This window comes from Leptodactylus fuscus, chromosome 3 (genome assembly GCF_031893055.1).
Source record: "Leptodactylus fuscus isolate aLepFus1 chromosome 3, aLepFus1.hap2, whole genome shotgun sequence".
NCBI lineage: Eukaryota > Metazoa > Chordata > Amphibia > Anura > Leptodactylidae > Leptodactylus > Leptodactylus fuscus.
In genome coordinates this window covers 154558408-154583212 of record NC_134267.1, presented here as the reverse complement: position 1 = coordinate 154583212, position 24805 = coordinate 154558408, and the positions used below count along the sequence as shown (strand labels likewise).

Genomic DNA, 24805 nt, shown 5'->3' with positions numbered 1-24805 from the left:
CTCCTTGGACTCATGTGTATCAGGTATTTATGGTATTTGAAGTCACAACTTCAAGAGGACCCGGAAGACTAATCTCTTCAAGAAAACCTATAACCTTCAATGACCCTGCTGTCACCTACACCTTCCTCTGAACAGCCTTTACCCTCACCTGCTGTCTCTATCCCCCTTCTCATTGTGAATAGGGCCATCTACCCAGTTATATCTGTGGTTACTCTGTTAATTCTATTGTACATGGTTTTTGTGTATTTTGTGTTCTGTTTGTAAACCCCTATTCAGGTGTAAAGCACCTTGGAATCAATGTTTCTAAAATAAATATTCCAGAAATAATGTTAGACATTCCATTACCTGCTGTTTATATGAGCAAATGTGCCCACCTCAATAAATGTGCAGAGGAGGACATATATGCTCAGTCTTGCTTGTCTTTAGTAAAGCCAGCTCACCACAACAGGGATCCCTCTTCATATTCATTGACGGTGAGAGTGAAGTAAGACTGAGCATGTGTGTCCACTTGAAACGTTTTTCGGAGGTGGATTATTTAAAGAAACAGCAGGTGGCGCTATGCTAACATTGTTCATAGAATAACTAATGATAGAAGCATTTTAATAAGTGCAATTATAAAAAAAAATGCTTAGTATTATAGGCTAGATTTAACTATAGATAATAATCTTTGAGACAACACTTGATGCTAGGTTCACACTAGCTTTCAGCTCTCTGTGGTTCGGGTCTGTATAGGGACCCTAAGACGGAGAGCCTGTCTGCTTAATAAGCGGATACCCACAGACTATAATGGGGTCCGCCGTGTATCTGTCAGGTTTCCGTCGGATTTATACTGAAACCAGTCGAGAGAAAAGTCCACTTTGCAAGACTTTTCTTTTTGCTCATTTTAGGAGGAACCTGCGGCATAGTCTCCGACAGAATGTGAACCTAGCCTTAACTGTAAAACTGTACTTATCTCAGGCTACAGCAGTTACTTAGTAACATATGTATGTACGTAAGTATATGATCACTAAGGTTGTCTATCCAACTTATGCCGTAACTTAAAAACAGTAAAAGGTTGGGCAGCCATTAGTGAAAGCACAAAAATCCTGGTGGGAACTGAAATTCACGTATGAACTAAGTGACACTTCTAAAGTGCTCTTATTATTAACCATGTTCACTATCCCTTCAAATAAAGAATAAGAGTTTTATTTCACCCTTCTTTTATATACATAAAATGAATACAGGTTGAATCTGTTGGAAATCATTTCCAACCTCACCAAAATCTGAAGCCATATAATTTATACTACAAAAAATGTTATTGTAGTTTTAACAACTGTTGATGTCTTTCATTAAAAATTAATATATAAATAAAAACACTGGTGTTGACTAATATGGATTATTAATATAGTTCTGCTTTAGAGAGTTTTTTTATTGCCTTTTTATGGTTCTATTGAATTGCCAATTACCTGACCCTGTTAAAGAGGACCATTTATGACTTTGGGCACAGGTAGTTCTATATACTGCTGGAAAGCCGACAGTGCGCTGAATTCACTGTTGGCTTTCCCGTTCTGTGCCCCGGGTAAAGAGCTATTGGTACTGGTATTGTAGCTCTTCACAGTCAGAAGGGTGTTCCTGACGATCTGTCAGGAACGTCCTTCTGCACAGCAGCGCCTATGGCGCTATACAGTGTGAGCGGGGAGGAACCCCCCTCCCGATAATACTTGTCTATGGGCAAGCACTGTGAACAGAGGGTGGGGGTGGTGGTGGTTACAATCTGCCAGGACATGACTGGCCTGTCCAATGTAATGCAATCAGGGGCCAATACGGACTCCACCTCCACAACATTTTTGACAACCAACAAGCACCACTACTCAGCTGTTCTCAGTAGATAATTCACAAAGAATGGAGCTGGAAGCAGACAGCCCTGTTCTCTGTGTATTGGCTAAACTGAGTCGCTGCAGCTTAGCTCCCATTCAATTGAATACCAACAACCTGCTCTGGCCACTACACAAAGCTGTCTGCTTCCAGCTCCATTTTCTGAGACTTACTGAAAGGTGAGTGTGCTGGGTGTTGGACCCTCACCAATCTTGATATTGATGTCCTCACTATACTAATGATTGGTCGCAGCGGTTACGTTTCTTCTATATGCCAGGCTTTATTCATCTTACACTATAAGGGTACTTTCACATGGTGGAATTTACTGTAAAAAGTCTGGTTAATTACCTAAGATAAGCAGATGCTTCATTTGCCTCTAGCACAAAATCATTTTGGTGGGGGAAAGACACGTCCTGCTCCATCTTTAGGCAGATTCCACCAGAATCTCTGAAGTGAATGGCAACAGGAATGTTTAGGGCTAGTTCACACGTGAGTATAAGGGGAGGTTTTTGACAGCGGATTTCGCGTCCAAAACCTCCCCTTATAATGGTGGTCTATGGAGACCGCCGGGCTTCTGTTCTCCGCTAGCGGCGAGCTGCTGCTAGCGGAGAAAAGAAAGGACATGTCCTTTCTTCAGGCGGAAGCCGCGCAGTCTCAGCCGCGCGGCTTCCGCCCCCCGCAGCTCCCTCCTATGTCGGCTCATTCATTTGAGCCGACAGCAGAGGGTTAAGCCGCGACAGCGATGGTCGCGGCGGGCGGGTTTTGACAAGAGAGAGACGCGGCTCGCCGCGTCTCTCTCTGTGTCAAAACCCGCGCGGGCAGTTCACGTGTGAACTAGCCCTTATGTGCGTAGACTTTGCAAGACAGGTCCCGCCACAAAATCCTCCACATGTTAAGGGCTAGTTCACACGGGCTATAAAGGCTGATTTTGATGGCGGATTTTGCCTCGCTTAATTATTATTATTTTTTTGCAAGAAAAAGCGACCAAAACCGCGAGGCATTTTTTTGCGGCCATTCACTTTTTTACAAAAACCGCGGCAAGGCCCAAAAACCGCTTCCTAATTAGGAGGCGTTTTTTCCAGACGAAAATAAGTCACACGTAGCAGGAGTTTTCTGTGGCCATCATCAGGGCACATCCTTAGGAATACATGTATCGCCCTACACACAGCAGGGAGGGGGCGCTGATGACGTACATCCATGCCTGTACTCCTTTACCACAACATACGTGATAAGGAGCACCTGAAGTCCTCACGTTACAACCCTATGAGGTGCCCGCAATTTCCCTCCTACATATACTAAGTAGAGAGAAGCGGGTCGTGCGCACGTCCCGTATTTAGAAATCGTGTATGGTTTCCATGGGAACTACACCGCGCGGCAGGTCGTCAGAAGGTTTACAAACTTAACAGTGTCACGTCGGAAATGACGTCAGGAATGCCGCCGCTGATGACGTAGCGGGCGTTGACAGGGTGAAGCGCGGCCGGTGCTGGTGGGCGTGTTCTCACCCCGGGACTCTGCTCCGGCACGGAGGATGGAGGCGCAAACACACAGGCCCATTAAAGGCATTCTGAAGAACAAGGGCTCCGCCGCCACCGGTGTACGTGTGGTCAGCAAGGCGGACCTGAGCCTGGACAGAGATGACGACCAGAGGTGGGAGTGGTCCTGACCTGGGGAAGAGGGCTCAGGGGACTGAGGGGAGGAGCGGGCGCGGTGGGGCAGCAGCGGGGGAATGACAGCTCCCGGTCTGGGCACTTGGAAGTCTCCATAGAGCTGATGTGTGTGTCGGAACTTAGTGCTCTGTCCATGAGTGGCCACTGTCACTAGTAGTCCGGCCGTGTCACCAAGGCTGCGGGGAACTTCTGTGTCATGCACATTGCACAATTCACATGGAGCCTGAAACTCCCGGGATTGCTTCATGCGATTACTGCCTTGTTTTTTTTTTTCCCCGCTAAAAATCGCAGCGAAAAACCATATGGAGTCCCGCTCATCTCTGGCCATAAGTTTGTTTTTTTACTGCATGTGTCTTCCAGATACAGCAGCCTGTGTATTGGTACAACAGGTGTGTCCAAATCCTACATTAAAGTCCCATGGATTTCAGTAGGAGACCGTAAAGGAAAAATTAAAGGGGTTTTCCAGGCTAAAATGCTAATATCAGATCTGTGGGGACTGAGGCTGGTCTTATACGGCCGTAAAGTAAGTCCGCAATTGAGGGATTTCAGTTGCGGACACATTATATTCAATGTGGCCTCTTACACCACCGGATATTTTATCCATGGTGTGGCCGGGCCGCAACCGTGGTCCGCAATTTATAGGACCTGCCCGTAATAGCCATGAATTGCGGCACTGCACAGACTCGCCCTTAGAACTTTATGGGCAAGTGTGGCAGGACACGGACATCTGTGGAGTCTATGTTGCCGATCATCAACTTGCGGACCGTACATTCAACACGGTCGTGTAAGACCAGCCTGACACCTGCTGTTCTCTGTATAATGGCTGAATTGACTCACTACACCTCAGGCCCCATTCAAGTGATTGAGAGCTGATCTGCAGTACCTGGTCTGACCACTACACAGAGAACGGGGCTATTTACTTCCTGATCCATTTTCTGTGTTGTAACTGCTGAGAACTGCTAATCTATGGGGGTGCCAGGTTTTGGACTTTCACCAATTTCAAATTCTTAGGTCATCAATATGAGATCAGTGATATTTAGGAAACTCCTTAAAGTACACTGACTAAGAATACAGAATACCCGGCCTCGCTAAAAACAGCGCATAAAAAAAGGATTGTTTTTAAGAGTTATCACATCAGGTTTTTTTTTTGCTTTAAAAATAAAAATTCTCTGCACGTAATATCAGTGCTGTTCACCTATGTGTTCATAGCACAGCGGGCACCAGCAGCAACCACTGAAGTGAACCGGGTCTCAGAAGTACGCATGGGGTCCCCTAGAATGGAAACCTAGTCCGCATAAAAACAGCAGTTACCTTTGGAAACTGGCAGACCTCATAGACTATAATGGGATCCATGTGGTTTTCACATGAAAAAGTGCAGCTAGAAAAGTGCATTTTTCATACAGTCAGGGTCTGGGGTTGCTAGGTGGGGTGGCATAGATACAAAAGTCCAGATTCTTTAGTCCAAAACAAAGGTAGAGTTTATTTTCACTCAAAAATATAGTGCAGCAACATAAGGAAACAATACAAAAATAAATACCTGCCTGGCTACTCTCTAACTAAACATAGAATAGGTTACCTCATCTAGAACAACAGAAATCCAAAAGCCAGTAGAATCATTCAGGACACAGCTCCAAAAATATGACCTCTCTGTTGGCTCGCTGCCCACAGTCTGCTACTGGAGCTGGCTTCTTAAGCCTTCCTTGATCAGCAGACTCTCTGCAGTTGAGTCGCTGTCGGAACATCCCCCAAAGTGTGGACTGAACGGGGATGGAATGACAGGTCCCACTACCAACCTACCTGTCATTCCTAAAAATCCAGCCCAGTAACCGGAACTCTGAAATAACCCTCAGCAGACAATAGTTATCTACTGAGAAACGTTCTTTCTGGAGTTTTCTCATCTCACCCACCTTAGTAGTCTGGGTGAGATGTACACCCCCTCCATTACCTGACCAGCCATCGGCTTACAATATGGAGAGGGGAATGGAATGACCCGAACATAGATGTGAACCAGAACCGAGCCATCAGTTTCTGTTGTGATTTTTGCAGCAAAAATATTCAAGTAGTTTGAATGTTCTCCCTGTGTTTGTGTGGATTTCCTCCCATTTTTAAGACATACTGATAGGAAAAAAAAGTACAATGTGATTCCCTATATGGGGCTCACAATCTACATGAAAAAAAAAAAAAAACATGTTACAAATGTTTGCCATTACCATGTCCATAGTCGACCATTGAGTCACTAGTGCAGACAGTGCCAGAATTACCCATAGCACCTTTTAACCTTTTTTTACTGCATATACAATGAGGGATATGATTGGTTGACAAGGGATTTCTAAGTGTTAAATACTTAGGTCAGATTTTCCAATTTTAACTTTGTTTTTGTTTATTTTATTTTATTCACTTTCTCCGGCCTAATATATATTAAAAAAAATAATAATTAAATACTCGCCTGTCCTTGGTGCTCTGGTGTCTCCCAACTCCATCTAGTACTGCTACTCCCAACTAGCAGCAGAAGGCCATGCCACACTGTGACGTCTCATGTGTCCCTTTCCTTAGGCCACTGATTGGTCTCAGCGGTCACATGCAGCGGGGACTTCTGCTGGAAGAAAATATGGGAGCAGCAGAACCGGACCGCACTGGGAGATACTGAGGAGCCCTGAGGACAGGTGAGTATGTTTTGTTTTTTTTCCATCTTCCCTTGCCCAGTATTTTAAAAAAAAAAAAAAAAAAATTATCCCGGACAACCCCTTTAACTTTCAGCTAATTCCGTTAATACATGTTCACGCTCCAGAGGCCTTAGAGTGTCAGATTGCTGCTGATCAAAGGTGAGATTGTTCGTAAGAAAGACCCCACCATCAGTGTATGAATTTTTTTGTCTAAATACTAAACACTACTTGGTGCTACATTATTTCTTATATTGTTTCCTTAGATATAACAGGGTACATTACTAATGTGCAGATTATTTATTCTGCTCAGAAGTACTAGAACAGCTGCTGCTACTTTAGCTCAACATCGATCTCTACATAGAAAATTTTCAAGTTTGTCTCGTATATGGGGTTCAATTTCAGACACAGCAGGATGTACCACATATGCATCAGTTTACACTGAGGGCACATTATATACGGAAGTGCCATAAATCCTTTGTTTTCCTGATAGTTGGGGTCTTAGTGGTTGGCACTAACTTACTTCCTAAGGATAGACCATTGTATATTCCCAGATCACTCCTCTCCATGGTAGCTTTACAAAGAGGCACTACAACCTCTCTGTGATCACACAGGTACATAAGCTGTGTCTATGTGATCACTACATAGCTCAGTGGAGACGGTCACTTATGTTCCGTGTCAAATGTGAGGTCGGAGAAACCTCTTTGTCTGTGCCAATGTTCTCCAAGCAGAATGCTGTGTTATACCTTTAGTGGGAAAGCCATCTATGAATCCATTACCTTCTCTTATCCAGACATAAATGAATAATAATCTCATTATCTTGTTTTTGGGTTCATCACTTTGTATTATGTTCCTTTAGCCTGACATTTTTATTTTATTCCAGAAATCCTTTGTGGACACTGGTCAGTTTTCTTCATATACAGAGCCAGAAATAAGTGCTGATTTTTCTTCTTTTTCGTGTTACTACTAATTCTTCCTTTGCCTTTTATCCTTTAACAATATAGGGGCTTGGAGATTTTTACCGGTAATTCTTTGCATGGTTACATTTGTACATTTTCTTTTACAGTAAGAAGTCACAGAAATGGGATGAAATGAACATTCTTGCAACGTATCATCCTTCTGATAAGGACTATGGCCTAATGAAAATAGATGAACCAAGTACTCCCTACCACAGGTAACAGTAGTGTATCCAGTAATAGTTCATCTGCAGCCAGTGGACAGCTTAGCCAGTACGCACCTTTTGGGACTTGCTGCTGACATGCATACCCGATTTTTTGCATCATCTTCAATGAGCTATATACTACCTTGGAATTGCTCTGTTTATGTGCAACACTAGCTCTGAGTCTAAGTCAAACATTATCTAATGGTTTATGACAATATCTGGTTAATAGGTATTCTCCGGTTGGAAATTTCTTTATAAATCCTAAATTTCTACTTAGCGTAATAGGATTAGCGTCCTCTATGATTTTGGCAAAATAATATAATTCATGCATTAATAGGGCGATTATTATAAATTTCCTTTGTTTATGCACACTTTTATATTGCTGATTCCTGCAATATACATTTATATCTATTTTTTCCCCTTTAAACTTCCAGGCGTGTGTAGCTTTTTAATGTGTATCATATTGTGGCTTGTTTTGTTTCAATTTTTTATTTATTTTTAAATGAAACAACTATGATTCTAGTTAATAAACCATTGATTATAGGATGTCGTGGGAGGAGGAAGCCTGCCTGGAATATATCCGACCCTGGCTGACGGGTCTCTGAACTGTGAATGATATAATTCTTTGAAAGGTCCAGCCCCCAATTGAAAATGAATGGCAGGCAGGGAAGGGGTTAAACAAAGCAAATGCATCTTTCATAGACTCTGCCATCCTAGACATAGCTGCCTAGCGGCAGCAACCTCCGGAGTCGGCCCATTCATTTCAGCCGACTCCGGAGGGGGAAGCTGCAACCGCAATAGTCGTGGCAGGTGGGTTTTGACCCTGGTGCCAAATTCCGCCCCCCGTGTGAACTTAGCCTTAAACTGTTCCTTGCCATTATGGAACATTATACTAGTAACTATAAGGAACTTCTACTATTTAACATATCAGTGTGTGGCAGCATCCAGTGTCGTCCTCTGATCTCTCACTGCTCATATGTAGAATCCCTTGTAAATACTTGCTGGCCAGGAGTGCATGGTAATGTTTACAATGATATTACCTGAGTGCCGCTCCAGTTAACCTTTTCTCCACCAGTGGCAGAAAACAGAAGCTACAATCAATTCCCATGATCAAAAGCCCTGGCATGCGGTATCTGTCAAAGTGCAGATCCAATGTCCCTGCAAAAGGGGGTGACTAGAGATGAGAATATTCGAATAGAATATTTGATGCGCCTAACCCCTTGGTGTTCTGCCGCTTACATGCATTCCTATGGGAGCGAGGTATTCGATCGAATACTACTCGCTCATCTCTAGGGGTGACACATGATGTAACCTGGGATTCATCATGTTCCAGCTGTTAGTATTTTTTTTTTCCTTGCAAATAAAAAACTGATGTATTTCATCTGCTTACTATTATAGGCTGTGCAGTAACACCAAAACTACACGGCCTGTTGTGAAAAGCAGATGAACTTTATCTGTGTTTTGCTTGCATTGAAATGAAACACTGGTGGCCAGGACAGGATCAGGGATCAGGTTACATCATGTGTGTCACCACCCAAATGCTGCCAGCAAGAAGTGCACACTTCCGTAAACCTGTTTATGGGGAACAAGTTAACAGGAGCTATAGTCAATTACTAACATTTCATACCCCGGATTTGCAGCAGGATCAAATGTCCTTCTCTGTCCAATACAATAATAGTAACTTTATTTGTATAGCGCCAACATATTCCGCAGTACTTTACAAATCAGGACACATGAACAGACCATATGAGACATTACAATGTGACAAAGAAATAAACATATCAAACAATAGGCGTGAGGGCCCTGCTCGCGAGAGCTTACATTTTATGAGGAAATGGAGAGATACAAGAGGTGAGAGGGCATTGTATGGTACAAGCCGTCTTTTAATAAATAAGGTCATATAGCTGAGGCTGTATGAGTTGTCATCAGCTGGTAAATATACAGATATAAAGTGCAAGGAGTGCAGCTTCTAGATGGATGGGGTCTGGATTTAAGAAATAGAGGAGGAAGGATAGAATAAGATAAGAAATGTAATTGTAGTTTACAGAGGTGTAGAACAATTTGATCAGGTCATGCGATAAGCCTGCCTAGGTGAAGAGGTGGTTAGAGATGGGTCAATAGTTAGCAGCACAGAATCTGTTGAGGGAAGGTTTTTTCTCTTGTACGTAGTACCAATATAGCCTAATATAGTGCTGTAGGCTGCAGCGGTGACTGGCAGATAACCACTCAGAGCTGAGGTCTTCCTAGAGCATGTAGGGAGAAGAGCAGAAAAACATTTTAAAGTGGGGTTCACACTACCGCCGCTGTCCGTCCAGAGGTTTCTGTCCTGAACCCTGGAGAAACTGGACAGGAGATGGCTTGCCGGGGGTCAGTTTTACATCCCATTCAATGGATTTTTAAAGCAAACTGCCAATGCAGCCTCTCTGCCTGGAACCCCCCCCCCCCCCTCCCTTTGGGAGGGGGTGAGGGGAGGGCATGGATACAAACTTGTACATGCAGGACTTTGTGTGTGTGTGCAAAAAAAAAAAAAAAAAAACTGTTTCCAAGCGGAGACGCTGCATACGGACACCAGCGGTTTGCTTTAAAACCCCAAATGAATGGGATTTAAAGCTGACTGCTGGCAAGCCGTCCCATGTCCAGTTTCTCTGGGGGTTTAGGACAGAAACCCCTAGGTGGACAGTGGCGGTAGTGTGAACGCACCCTAAGATAGCTAAAAATCTATTTTAAAAAAATCTGTTAAACAGAATCTTCAGACTCCATAAGGGTGAATTAATCAAATTAAATTGATGGACCAGCCCTACTTTTCAGAGGGAAAACAAACAACCAAAGTGTGTCCCCTTAGTCACTTTCACATTATAAATCCCCTCCTGTAGCTAACCAGCAGCGCAACAAAACCTTCTAATGTCCTTTATTGCATGGTAATCTTATTTAGCTGTATTCTATGAGGTTTATGAAATCCAGAGTGGTGAGGCTGAAAGATTAGCACTACAGCTATTTATGTAATATTCAGATTTACAATAGGTAGAAGTATATATATTTTATTACTGAATATAATGGTATCTGATTATTTGTAAGAGGAGGTTTAGGGGACTGTATTACTGTAGTGAAATACTGCTTTGATAAAGGAGTACAGGCAAGTATGTAGAATGGAAGTTCTGCTGCATCTTTTCTCACAAAACTATATAAAAATTGGTTATGCTGCTGTTCTATGACATTCCTTCTGCAACTGGGTAGCATTGGGATCGGTGAAAACATGTTAATTCCTAAGAGATCTATAGACTGCATTACAACAAACCAAATGATTCTATTTGATAAGACACTGATCAGGCAGACTTTGTGTTAACCATAACTTGAATTCTTTAATCTTCTCCGTACGCAGAATGGTTGGTGATGATGACGATGATGAAGGAGCCATGAGTGATTCAGAGTGCAATGAAGCATTAACGGCTGACGTCTTGGCTAAAAAGTAAGCATTGCTGGTTATCTTATAGGTAGATGCACACAGTGAACTATTTCTTTATCCCGTGCATGTGTCCTGTGTGCTAACCAAGCACATGCAGTTTGAATTCCAGGAATAATATGATGTGTAGGATCAATGCCATGCTTAGTCCTTGTCAGTAAGCCTATGGATGTATTTCGCGGGACTAATCTATAGGTTATACCATTGTAATGTACTGAAACTATAAAGGCATATGAGCAGACTTTTAAATACTCGCACATTAGAAATTGGTGTGAAATATTCCTTATTTAGTTACTTTTTACAACTGGAAGTTTGTAAACGGCTAGTCTGTCTTTAGGTTGGAAGCAGCAGAAGGAACAGATCCCAAATTTTTGGCACAAGAAGAGAGTAGTGAAGAAGAAGAAGATGAGGAGTTGACACCGGAAGAGAGAGGTACTGTTAATTATATTATTTTTTTCCCCCCTAATATGACAATACCTTTGGATCTTACCTGTTAATCCTCTCTAAAGGTGTTGTCTAGGAATGCTATCTCGTCCAAACTAACATAGGGAGTGGAGAGACAGCATGCTGGATGGTAATTGCTAAGGCAACTGTCTGACATCCAGAATGTATACAGTATATTAGAATAGGACCCCTGCCCAACACTCACCGGGCGTTGGTCAGATGTTCACCTTGGCAAGTGCACAATGCAACTGAGTCTCTTCATGCTTGCAGTCAGATCGTTTTAGATTGATCTTATTGATTCACTAATTATTTTCCTGCATTACACAATTTTTTAGTTATTGGCCCAGACTTCGGATTGTAGTTATGACCAGACACTGGTCTAAAACATGGCATATCTTGGGGCATCTAATTTGAGATAAAATTTTTGTGTCTCTTAAATGTGCCATGCTGTGCCAAAAATTATCCAAGATTGTTTAATAAAATTCTGCCTTAAAGTAAACCAACAAAAAGGTGGTATAGCGTAGACTAGACAGCCTAAGGATTTGCCATATATATCATACAGCATTAATCATTTTAATAAGTCTGGCATATTTTCAGGCTGCTTTATTATTAGTAAATCTGGGCCAGTATGTTAGGTCACCAGGGATTGATACATTACAGCAGCTCTTGCAGAATCACTCACTAACAAACTACTACTTGCTTTTTGATTCCTAATGCTGAAGATTCAAAGTTAAAAAAAAACAAAAACAAACAACAACTTCTGTGTGTGTAGCATTATGCAACTCGTCTCTTTTTGTGATATCATCTGGTTAGTCCAGAGGTCCAGTCAATGCATGCTAAATATGCCAGTTCTGCTGCACTGCTTATCAGCTCTCATACACATTCCCCATGAGTCAGTACCACATTATTATTATTATTTATTATTATTTACCGTATTTTACGGACTATAAGACGCACTTTTTTCCCCCCAAATTTCGGAGGAAAATGAGGGTGCGTCTTATAGTCCGAATGTGGGGAGGAGCGGGGGGATTTACAGCATGGCCGCGCTACTGCCACCGCTGGTTTTCTTCAGCGGCAGGAGCGTGACAATCTGCAGGCCCCGGCAGCTAAGACAGTCCCCGGCAGCTAAGACACTCCCCGGCATCCGCCGGTCTATTACAGCAGATGCCGGGGACTGTCTTAGCTGTCGGGGCCTGCAGATTGTCACGCTCCTGCCGCTGAAGAAAACCAGCGGTGGCAGTAGCGCGGCCATGCTGCAAATCCGCTCCTCCTCCGCAGGTCCCGGCAGTTAGTTAGCCCCGGGGCCGGTCCCCACCGGCCCCATACCTTTAGTGATGCAGGCCGGCTCCTGCACGGCGAGGCCGCAGGAGCCGACCTGTTCCGATGACAGCCGGGAGCCTAATGAAGGCTCCCAGGCCTGTCATAGATATATATTACTATCGCGGCTGGTCTATGACACTCCGCGATAGTAATGTATAGAATCTCCCATAGACGGCAATACACTTGTATTGCGGTCTATGGGACTTGCAATCAAATGATTGCAGGTTCAAGCCCCCTAGGCGGGGGATAATAAAATTAGTAAAAAAAAAAAAAAAAAACACTTAAAAAAAATATATAATATAAAATAAATAAAAGTTCACCTTCTTTCCCTATAATACATATAAAAGTATAACATTACTGTGAAACGTACACATTAGGTATCCCTGTGTCTGAAAATGCCCGGTCTACTAATATTTTTATGTACAGTGAACGTCAAAATCAAAAGTGCTAAACCGCCGGGTTTTTCTCTCTGTTTTGCCTCTGAATTAAATAAAAGGTGATCTAAGCAATAAACATTTCCCAAAATGGTATAACTAAAAAGTACACCTGGCCCCACAAAAAAAACGCCCTATACATCCCCGTACAGCTGCAGGGTCACCTGTCAATGTGGTCTTGCAGCTGTTCCAAAACTACAACTCCCATACATGAAATATTTTACCATTTTTTGCCTGAAAATTTTTTTTCCCTATTTTTCTCCTCTAAAACCTAGGTGAGTCTTAGTCCAGTGCGTCTTATAGTCCGAAAAATACGGTATTTATATAGCGCCAACATATTCAGCAGCACTACAATTTGTAGGGTTCAAATACAGACAAAAAGATACATTACAAAAGAAATAGGCACTTCACACAATGGGACTGAGGGCCCTGCTCACAAGAGCTTTATACAGTGGTCAGACAATTTTGTAATAGAGGTTACTATCATTACACAAATATAAAACTTTATGAGCCATCACCAGTCGTGTCCTTTAACATGTGGATGTTGCCTGGACATATAAAGTTAGTCTGAAATGGCATCATATCATGTGGGGTAATGTGGGAGCTGGAACAGGGAAGGGTTAATTTTAGAAATTGTGATAGGCTTGTCTGAAAAGATGTGTCTTTAGTTTGTGCTTGAAGCTGTAGAAATTGGGAGTTAATGTGATTGTCAAGGATAGAGCATTCCAGAGAAGTAGTGCAATTCGGGAGAAGTCTTGTATACAAGCGTGGGAAGTTCTGCTAATAGAGGATGTAAGTGTTAGGTCATTGAGTGAACAGAGAGCACAGGTTGGGCGGTAGACAGAGATGATGGAGGAAATGTAGGGAGGTGCGGCATTATGGAGAGCCTTGTGGATGAGTGATAACTTTATATTTTATTCTGTAACGAATAGGCAGTCAATGTAGTGACTGGCACAGACCAGACGCTGTAGTGTCTAGACTGATAGATGAGCCTGGCCGCTGCATTCACAGTAGATTGTAGAGGGGAGAGTTTAGTAAGGGGAAGACCGAATAGTAAGGAGTTAGGGCTAGTTCACACGTAAATTAAGTGTGGCTTATTTTGGTTTAGAAAAAAACGCTTCCTAATTAGGAAGCGTTTTTTGGACCTTGCCGCGCTTTTTGCCGCACCTCCTTGTCCCCGTGTGAACTAGCCCTTACAGTAGTCAAGGCGAGAGTGAATCAGAGCAACAATAGGGGCGTATTCTGGAGATGTTTTTGAGGTGGAGGTGACATGAGCGTGCGAGTGATTAGATATGGGGGGGTGAAGGAAAGGTCTGAGTCAAACATAACCCTGAGGCAGTGGGCATGCTGCCTAGGAGTTATAGTAAGCCCTGAGACTGCAATGGATATATCAGGGACAGATCTATTAGATGGTGGGAACTGTAGTAGTTCAGTCTTAGAGCGAAGACATGATATTTGAGACAGCAGAAAGACAGTCACTGGTGCTCTTTATTAGTGTGGGGGTGATGTAACAGGAAGATGTGTATAATTGGGTGTCATAAGCATAAAGATGGTACCGGAAGCCAAATCTGGTGATGGTTTGTCCAATGGGGGCTGTATAGAGAGAGAAGACCAGGGGGCCTAGGACCGAGCCCTGAGGAACCCCAACAGCAAGGGAAAGAGGGGAAGAAACAGAGCCCGCAAATGATACACTGAAAGTGCGGTCTGAGAGATAAGAGGAGAACCAGGAGAGCGCAGTGTCCTTGAGGCCAACTGAGCGGAGCATAGTGAGGAGGAAGCGATGGTCAACAGTGTCGAATGCTGCAGAGAGGTCCAAAAGTATAAGAAGAGAGAAGTCTCCATTAGATTTAGCCGTCAGGAGATCATTGGAGACTTTTGTGAGGGCTGTTTCAGTAGAGTGCAAAGCACGGAAACCAGATTGTAAGGGGTCAAGCAGAGAGATAGCGGATTAAACGAGAATAGACCAGGTATTCCAAGATTTTAGAGATGCAGGGGAGGTTAGAGACGGGTCAATAGTTAGAAGCACAGGACAGGTCCAGGGAGGATTTTTTTCAATACCGGGGTTATAACAGCATGCTTGAAAGGGGATGGGAAAATTCCAGAACAGAGAGAGAGGTTAAATATTTTAGTAAGGAAAGTCATGACAGCAGGCGACAGAGATTGGAGAAGGTGAGGCAGGGGAAGGGGTCACTACTGCAGGTCAAAGGGCGAGATGAAGAAAGTAACTGGGAGACTTCCTCTTCTGTAATAGGTTCAAAAGATAAGAATGGACAGTCTGAAGTGCGGTTGGTGAGGGGATCAGTACTATGGTAGGTGTGGGAATCGATGCCACCGGGGAATTGGGCAGTTATTTCCTGACGGATCTTATCAATTTTATCATGGAAATATGTGGCCAGTTCATCAGCACTAAGGTCTGTGAATGGTGTCTGCACCTTGGGTGTGAGTAAGGAGTGAAAAGTTTCAAAAACCCTTTTAGGGTTACTGGAGAGAGAAGAGATGAGAGCGGTGAAATAGGCTTGTTTGGCAAGGTTAAGGGCAGAACAATATGCTTTAAGCATAAATTTGAAGTGGAGGAAATCTGCAGGTGAATGTGATTTTCTCCACAGACGTTCAGCACACCTAGAGCACCGCTGAAGAAAACGTGTGTGTCAGGGTTGCTGGGTTACATTTAACTATGTAGGTGATGCTGCTGTTCTCAGCCATATGTATCAGATTGAACTACACCTTCATCATTCATCAAGTTACATGAGACTCAGTATCAGCCTCCTTAGAACACATAGCTAAGTGCTACATAGCATGCTATATGCTGTACAATAGATCTGTTCACACCACCAGGTATTTTCCCTGTTATTATTATTATTATTATTATTATTAATTATTATTATTAATAAAATCCAATGGTTTACTATACTGTGTCACCAAGCTGCAAGACCATAATTCTACATTATAAATTTGATAATGAAAATATTAACTTTACAGAGGTCAGCATCGCGCAGCTGTCATGTGATATGTCATTTTATCCTTTATAAAACATTCATAATGATCACTCGTATTAAATGCATATGATCATATTAACAGAACTAGAACGCTTTCAAGGGGCTAGTAGTGATTTTGTAGAACAGGTTAGATGTTCTCATCTGTATCCCAGAGTAGAGAAATAATGAACGAAGTGAACTCATCATTTCAATGAACTAGATCATAAGGAACTAATCTCCAAAATGAATTAGATTTCCCATCTCTGCTACAGCGGAATATGTGAAGTAAGCATTGTAGGTTGAGCTATAGGAAAAATGTTTCCCTCCTTTTCATAGGTTATGGCACACAATGTAGAAATGCAGTGAAAAAGCAAGAAAAACCTAGTATAAATGCAATATAAAAATGCACTTTGTCAATTTTTAAGCATGTTTTTTTTCTGCAAAGTGTGGATAATATTAAATGAAATCTCATTCACTTTGCTGGGACTATAAAGCACAATGTTTTTGACACTTGTGTTTCTGCAGGATCCAAAAAACACTATGGGGATGATTTATTGTGAAGTCTAGATTAAATTTTTGGTTAAAAGAAAATTTGCAAACCTCATGAAAGTGAACATGGTGTGGTTTGCACCTCTAACCAGGTTAGAGGTGCAAAGAATCTTTGAAACCTACCCCGGCAAACTACTGGTGTATATTCCATCACAGACACTCTGCCTGGTGGAGGAGCCATCATATTTACGAAGAGTCATGTGTCTCGTCCTAAATGAGATAAGCTTTCTGCCAGTATCGGGGGTATGAAGACTGGCATATTCCACACCAATCTTATTACATATCCCCCGTGTTTCCACAACATCCAGAAAGTTTTAGAACCAAAATGAATTGGTAAATACAATACACTTAATCTGTCATTTTTGGGCTATTTACTTTTGTAAACTTAAATATGATGGTGATTTTAACAGGTAAACATATTTTTTTTTTGTTTGTTTGTTTTTTTTGGGGGAACTTTATTTGTTCTCTGTTCATTCATCTTTTAGAAAAGAAAAAGGAGTTTGAAATGAAAAGGAAGCACCATTACAATGAGGGTATGAATATTAAACTGGCCAGACAGTTAATAGCAAAAGAGCTTGCAGGGGAGGATGATGAGGATGAAGAAGATGAAGAAATGCAAGATATAACTGACACAGAAGGTAAGTACACTCTGTCACTAACTGGAAAACTTTGCAGTTTAAGTCATTTAAAGAGGGCTGTCTGGGCTTAATTTTTATCTGGAATTTCCTCAGGATAGGGAGTGTATAAATACTGGATTGGTTATACGTGAAGTCAGTGGAAGCTGAGTTGCAGTGAAGGCTTTGGGCTGCTAGACAATGGACAGAGCTTTGTCTGTACTGGATAGGCTCGGTACAGATGATTGGTCCTATTGATCTTATATTTACGACCTATCCTAGGGCATAAATAATAAAAATAAAAAAAGCCTGGATAACCCCTTTAAAGAGGACCTTTCATGGGTTTGGGCACAGGTAGTTCTATATACTGCTGGAAAGCCGACAGTGCGCTGAATGCAGGGCACTGTCTGCTTTCCCGATCTGTGCCCCGGGTAAAGAGCTTACGGTCCCAGTACCGAAGCTGGTATAGCAGGTTAGTTTTCTTACACCCTGCTCGTCCATAGACAAGTATTATCAGGAGGGAGGGGGGCGTTCCTCCCCGCTCACCCTGTACAGCGTGATAGGCGCTGCTGTGGAGAAGGAACTTCCTGACAGAGTGTCAGAAACGCCCTTCTTACAATGAAGAGCTACGGTACTGGTACCGATAGTTCTTCACCCGGGGTACAGATCGGGAAAGCCGACAGTGCGCTGAATTCAGCGCACTGCCAGCTTTCCAGCAGTATATAGTAGTGCCTGTGCCAAAATCCATGAAAGGTCCTTGCACTGTAGCCAATGCAGCTTTTGATGCTGCTTTTTAAACCAAAGCCAGAAGTGGATGATGCAGGAAGGAGAATTTTAAGTCCTTCCTTTATATGTCCCATTCCTTTTGACTCCATTACCGGCTCTGGCTTATAAGTCCAAACTATCTAAAAATAAGGCTACTTATCCTATACAGTAAAATCATAAAAATACTTCAATGTGCAAATTAATGTTTTGGTCATCGCTCCAATAAAAGCAATACAAAATGATCAAGAACTTGTATGTAGCAGAAAATGGTACCAATGAAAACTACAACTTGCTCCGCAAAGAAAAACACAACCTCCAAATAGCTCAACAAAAAAATAAAAAAGTAAAAAAAATAAAAAGTTTACTTTTTTTTTTTTTTAAACCTGGTTTATTTAGTAAAAGGGTGAAAAGATAACTAAAACAATATTAATATGGTATTGCAGTAGTTGTAATCACTGCACACCAAAGTTGTCATGTCATTAACACCTTAAGAAAAACACAAAAAGTGATAGAACTGTGTGCCAAGTCAAAGTACCCACTCGTCACACAAAGAATAAGTCTTTGGTATGACCATGTTAACCGAAAATATAAAACTTATGAATTTTAAAAGGTAGAGATGGAAAATGTATATTAAAAAAAACCAAAAACCGTGGGGCCTTAACAATAAAACTATCATTTGTACCTAAGGGAATATTCACACACAGATTTTTTTTTTGCAGGTGGAAAAAATCTGCTTCAGTTATTAGGAAATGGTCTTTTGATGCATTTTTATACATGATTCGATGTAATCATGTATAAAATGTATTTTCCCACCTCCCATTGATTTTAAGGGTGGAATCCGCCTGAAGATGGATCATGTCGCTTTTTTTTTTTTTTTCTCTAGCTGAAAAAAATCAGCTGGATGAAATGAACTGCTATTAACTCCCAGTGAAATGAGTGGGAGGTGTTTTTAAGGGTAAGTTCATATGCGGTTTTTTGGTTCGGAACCTGAGGCAGAGGCCGCCTTAGGTTCTGTACCAAAGACCGGGTATCTGCAACTGAAAGCCGTTGCACTGCATTGGCATCCAGCCGCGCACACTGCTCCGGATTAGGCCCAATGAATGGGCCTAGTCCGGCATAGGGAGTGTCTTCAGGCCGAATTGCAAGGCCAAACGGCCTGAAGAATGAGCATCTTACTACTTTTTTCCATGAGCCAGAAGAAACGGCTCCCAGGAAAGAGACCTAAGCGGCTCCCATTGATTTCAATGGGAGCCATCCTTTTGGTCAGGATTTTGAGGCAGATACGGCCTCAAAATCCTGACCAAAAATCTCTGTGTGAACTTACCCTAAAGCGGATTCCGCCTAAAAATTGGTCTGCAAAAAGCTCAGTGAGAACATAACCTAAGAAATGAAGTCAGTTATTAAATCCCAGTCAGTTCTTGCCTGCGATGTCCACAAATTTCTTTTCTTTTCTTTCAGCTCATGACCAGATGCAGAGTAATGAACAAGTGCTATAGAGAACACCAGTCTGCACCGCTTGCTAAAGGTCTATTTATTGCCACGCCACTGCACAAGCTCTGATCTGCAGACCTATGGACTGAAGGGCAGAAGGATGCTTTTCTGTTGCCAATGTTATGTTGTGAGGACCCTTAATTAATAAGCCAATTCTGATTAATGATTTACAAGCTTGTCTGGCATATCTTGTTTCCAAGGCTGGCAAAGAAGAATACTAGTATTGGTTTACACTCATAGCCAGTTACATGCCATATGTTTGTCATTTGATTCATGTATGGCTTTCTGCATGTGGGTGCCTTTTGTTAAAGGTTTTGAAACCGTTTTTTCTCATTTTGTGGCCTATTAGAAAAGAAGACCGCATTGAGGCACAAAATAAAGTCTCCATTTTACTGTATTCAGACACATGTTTGGATATTCTAATGGTTGCATGTTAGCAACCGCACAACTCTTGCTGAAAAACAATCTTGTGTTTTATTTTGTCAGATTTTATTGTACTGGTCCATGAAATGAATGAAGTATTTTTCCACAATATTACTTTTCTTTAGATTAATGGACTTCAGAGACTCAGTGAGTCAGGATGAGAAGTTCTGTAATGAATTCTTGTGGAAGTGTATTACCCAACAAGTGCTGTAGTCAAGGAATGTCAAAGGACTGGAGCATGGTATTATTCATTATGTCATGTATGACTTGCAGTGTATTCAGTCCGGAGCTATTGTAGCTTATCCATCAGAAATCCATACTTCAGCCTTTAACTGGTCAGCTTACGAGTACAAGTACAATCTTATGTGGGACAGCAGTATACGTAATGCACTGATGATTTTACGAATGTGTGTTCAATGGGAAACTATATACCGGTAAATATATAGCATATCCTAAAATAAATGTTATTCAGATACTGTGGAATGGAGAGAGCCATGTTAAACCCATTTAACAAAAATGTTATTGCTACTTAGAGGACCTTTCACAACTTTCTTTGCATCCTTTGATGCGTTGCTCCATTGATCTCAGTGCAGTTGGAACTTTTTCTTGAGCTCCCGTCATTCCTGAGTAATCAGTGCAGTTAGATTTAGTGTCTAATATGCTAGTTAAGCTGTGTTTACTGTCAATTAGGTGGTCTTAGGTGAGAATCCTATATACTTTCCTGCTCCTCCCTGAAGCAACAAACTGACAGTAGAAACGCTTATTATATTAGGTACCAAATCTATCAGGAATGGTGGGAACTGCACTGAAATCCATGGAGCGGAGCCTATTAAAGGATGCAAAAAGCTGGAGCTGGTGGAAGTGGTGAAAGGTCCTCTGTAAAGTGTAACTATCAGTTTATGGAAATTCAGATTTGACTACTACAGTCATACCCACTGGTGGTCACTAATTCTGTAGAGCTAAGCGGCTGAAGAGATGATGTGTTTGTTTTGGGGTTTTTTTTAGCCTTATAGAACTGCTTCTTTAGTTATGTGCACAAGAAGCCCAATTACAACTATGGTTTTGTTACCTTGCAAACTTGCACACAACATGCTGCATATAAAAATTGCAGTGAAGTTATTGGGTAAAAGTGCTTTAGAAATGCACTCAGTTTTCTGCTACACTGTGTATAAAGGAGGAAGAAATGGCATAACCGTAAGCTCTCTAATGTGGGCAACCTGCCAAATAAGTCTTTATATCTGTGCATGCTGGAATCTGAGGCCTAATTCAAATATCTGTATTGTGTCCGTATGCTGTCTGTGTGTACAAAGAACAGGACACAGCCACCCATGATAGAACTTATTGTAATAAGCAATATTGTTTTTTTTCCATATGTGAATGACAGAGTTGGGAGACAGTTGTCTCTTAATGGCCTATACAAACACACACACACACCTTTCCAAAAAATAGTTGTTGTGTTTTTTTGTCATCGTTCTGAACATTTCTTTACACTGTAACACCACCATATTGATTTTGCCCTTTACAACACCCTTGTTGTACCTTACGTAAACAAAGGCAAGGACTAAATGTCTGGGCTGCGCTGTTTGTATTTTTTGATATATTTAAATGCGCTGGAGTAGTTACTGTCAGCCCCCATACCACAGGTATTTAGGAGGGAGGAGGTGGAGTGACTCTAGGGCAGAGTTCTGGTTCCAATTATATGACCCAGGGTCAGAACCAGCCTGGAACCCCTGGCTTCACTGCCTTAAAGCCCTGGACTAAGTAACTATTCAAAGGCTCTCTGGAGAACCCCCTCACAAAGGGTGTATGTCACCAGAAACACAGATATGTGAGGGTCACGTAAATGGGACACCTTTTCCCTGAAATGTTGTAACTATGTGGCCAAAATACTAATTTATTTCACACTGTGCACTGAGGGTTGCTCTGTTGCTCCACACTGCTCTAATATGGCCTCATTTCTCCCTCCCTTCTTTGAGGGACAGGGAGTTACACTGAATCTCAGCTGGCCATGTATTCTTGCAGTTTGGAGCAATGGAACTGCCCTCTGTACTTCAGACTGCTACTTTGCATATTTTGCAATTAATATCTTACAAAGGAGGCATGAATTTTCATGGTTGGGGGTGGGGGGTGTTACATTGTGACATAGGTGAGTCTGAGCTATTTGTGTTGCTGGTTTAATATACTTCACCCTGGTGACAAACTCCCATTGGGCTAAGGGGGCGTTCACACTACCGTCGGTGTCCGACATGTAGTGTCCGCTCCTAGTGTCCGCTCAAAATCTGTCACGGACACTAGGAGCGGACACTAGATGTGTCCGTGACACCTGTCATTCAAATGAATGGGCATCGGGTGCGTTCTTTTGCACTCCGTGCCCGTCATTCTCTGTCCGCAAGAGAAGATGTCCGACTTCTCAAGCGGACAGAAAAACCCTGCATGCAGGGACAGGGAAGGACGGGCACGGAGTGCAAAAGAACGCACCCGATGCCCATTCATTTGAATGACAGGTGTCACGGACACATCTAGTGTCCGTGACAGATTTTGAGCGGACACTAGGAGCGGACACTACATGTCGGACACCGACGGTAGTGTGAACGCTCCCTAAGACCCCACCTATCAAAGTATAGCAAAAAAAAAAACACTGCGAGAAATGAATCACGTTTTTTTTCCAGCAGGGCTTTTCCTTCGTGATTTTGCAGTTTTCCTTCATGACCATTTGTCCCTATTATATGTAAACGGAAACCACCAGCATTTCCACAATATAATTAACATACTGCCATTTTCAAAAACATGAGTGTTTTTAAGAACATAGCTTTTATGCTGCACATTTTTTTTTTTCTGCAATGTGTGGAAGGGAATAGCCAGAATCCCATCCACGTGAGCAGGTACTGTAAAATGTAGAGGGTGTTTTTTGGTTTTTTTTCTTCTGCTGAGTTTTCGCCATGGCCAAAGAACTGAGTTTTCTCAAAGTTGGCCTTAAGGTTAAATGCAGACCTAGGCTTAAACATTTAGTACTTATTCACAATACAGGATCGCACAGCCGTGTGCTAGCCACAGATCTATTCACACAACTATTTAGTTAATAGTCCATGTGGCCGATGTGTTAAATAATGTCTTCTTATCAGGACATTTCACGGATCTCTCAGTAGGCTTAAGTCCATGAGGAAACCATAAAAACTGTTCCCCGGGTATACATCAGCTAAGGCCTTGTCATATGAAGTAACACTTTATTCAAAGGACATGTTTTTTTTTTTTTTTCTTCAGCACTTTCGAGCACAAGGCCAGAATAAAATAATATATGGAATATTTTTAGCACGCTGACAATTGATGTAATAATTTTTAAGTTCCTTAGAAGGCATGTTCTTTTGCTATACACATACCTGTGAGGATAGACATTTTAAATTATACAGAATTCCAGTTTAAACATTTCCTCCCCTCCTTTTTTTTTTTTTTTCTTCTTCTATTATATTTACGGTAAATGATATTCTCTTTATACATATAATATGTATAAAACCTATTACTGTGTTGCCCATAGGAACCAGCCAGATCCAACTAGCACTACAACACAGTTAGAATCTCTTTGTTGAAGACAACATTGACTCTTTGTTTTTGGATTAGTGTGTATACTGAAGACATACGCTTTCTTGTAGTCCGAGACATATCCAGCTTATGTAGGGCTGCTTAGCAGAAGCCTAACCTACTGAACCATCTAGAGAGTGAATCCTGTATATTATGTGTGTGTTAATAAAAGATAAGAAGGGGCATCTTGGCAGTTCATTTATTGTACATTATAGATACTTTATGGTTTTGTTAATGCTAAGTTATTTTTGTTTTGTTCACATTTGGCTGTTGTGGTATATGTTTTATTTGATGAAAATAACAGGAAACAATGAGGCACGTTTATGAAACCCCTGCTGGTATCAGTCTTCATAGCCAGACACATTTTACCATTGCAAATACCAGAAGATTCCAAACTAACACCTGAAATCTGCTCCAGTTCTTAGCGTCTGAAGATGTCAGTCATTTAAAGGGGCTCTCCAAAACTAAACGTTGATGACTTCTCTTTAGGATAGATCATTAAATGGAGATTGGGTTCACTGCACAGTGTAAGGAGCTGGAAACCGGGGGCTCCATGCACCGTGCAGTGACCTAGGTGTGCCACTAGAGATCATTTTCCATTCATTTGAACAACTGATCACTAAGATGTTGTCCTTGGATGGATTTGAACCGAAGACTCTGGCACTTCAAGTCTGAGCTATCTTGTAATGAAACGAATATAAAGGATAAAGTTACCCAAGACCGGGAAAATTGATTATTAACCCTTTCCTGCTGCAGCTAGTTTTTGACTTCCCAACAGCTGAATTTTTCAAATCTGATGTGTCACTTCATACAGTAAAAACTTGACTCACCAAGGTGACTTTCAGATTTTTTTCATGACACTTTGTACTTGATTTTAGTGGTAAATTTTAGTCAATGTGATTTGTATTTAATTATGAAAAAATAGGAAATTTGGTGGAAATATGCAATTTAAAAAGTTTGACATGATCTGCTTAGACAAATAGTCATACCTCCCAAATTAGATCATAAGTCTAGTGTATCAGATCTCTACTTTATGTCGGCATCAAACTTTAATCACCCTTTAATTTTTAATGGACGTTATATGGCTTACAAGTCAAACAACAATAGTCAAAATTTTCAAGAACATTTACAAAACCACGTGCTCAAGGGACTAATTCAGTTCTGAACAAGTTTTTGAAAGGTCACTGTATTAGAAACCCCAATAAATCACCCCATTTTCAAAACTGCACCCCTTCAATTCCGATTACCATAAAAACTCACACGTGAATGTAAACTGTATAAGGGTAAAAAAACCCAAAAAAACAGCATGATGAAGAAGGGAAGGAGCGCCTCTGAGATTTTGGAGAGCAGACTTTTCTGTGATCAGTTTCAGGTACTATGTCGCATGTGTAGAGCCACTGAGGTACCAGTA

At 41.7% G+C, this 24805-nt stretch overlaps 1 protein-coding gene across 1 annotated transcript; it reads left to right on the top strand.

Moving 5' to 3' along the window:
- The first annotated feature begins 3286 nt into the window (after positions 1-3286).
- Positions 3287-23579, top strand: PPP1R2 (protein phosphatase 1 regulatory inhibitor subunit 2). Its single transcript, XM_075268581.1, has 6 exons — positions 3287-3501; positions 7248-7355; positions 10723-10809; positions 11141-11235; positions 17011-17163; positions 19363-23579. The coding sequence occupies exons 1-6, from the start codon at positions 3383-3385 to the stop codon at positions 19398-19400; spliced, it is 600 nt and encodes a 199-aa protein (XP_075124682.1). The 5' UTR covers positions 3287-3382; the 3' UTR covers positions 19401-23579.
- Positions 23580-24805: the final 1226 nt, after the last annotated feature.

Coding starts and splice junctions, on each gene's coding strand:
- PPP1R2 (XM_075268581.1), top strand. CDS start 3,383: ATGGAGGCGCAAACACACAGGCCCATTAAAGGCATTCTGAAGAACAAG. Junction 7,356..10,722: donor CCAAGTACTCCCTACCACAG/GTAACAGTAGTG, acceptor CTCCGTACGCAG/AATGGTTGGTGATGATGACG. Junction 17,164..19,362: donor AGATATAACTGACACAGAAG/GTAAGTACACTC, acceptor CTTTTCTTTCAG/CTCATGACCAGATGCAGAGT.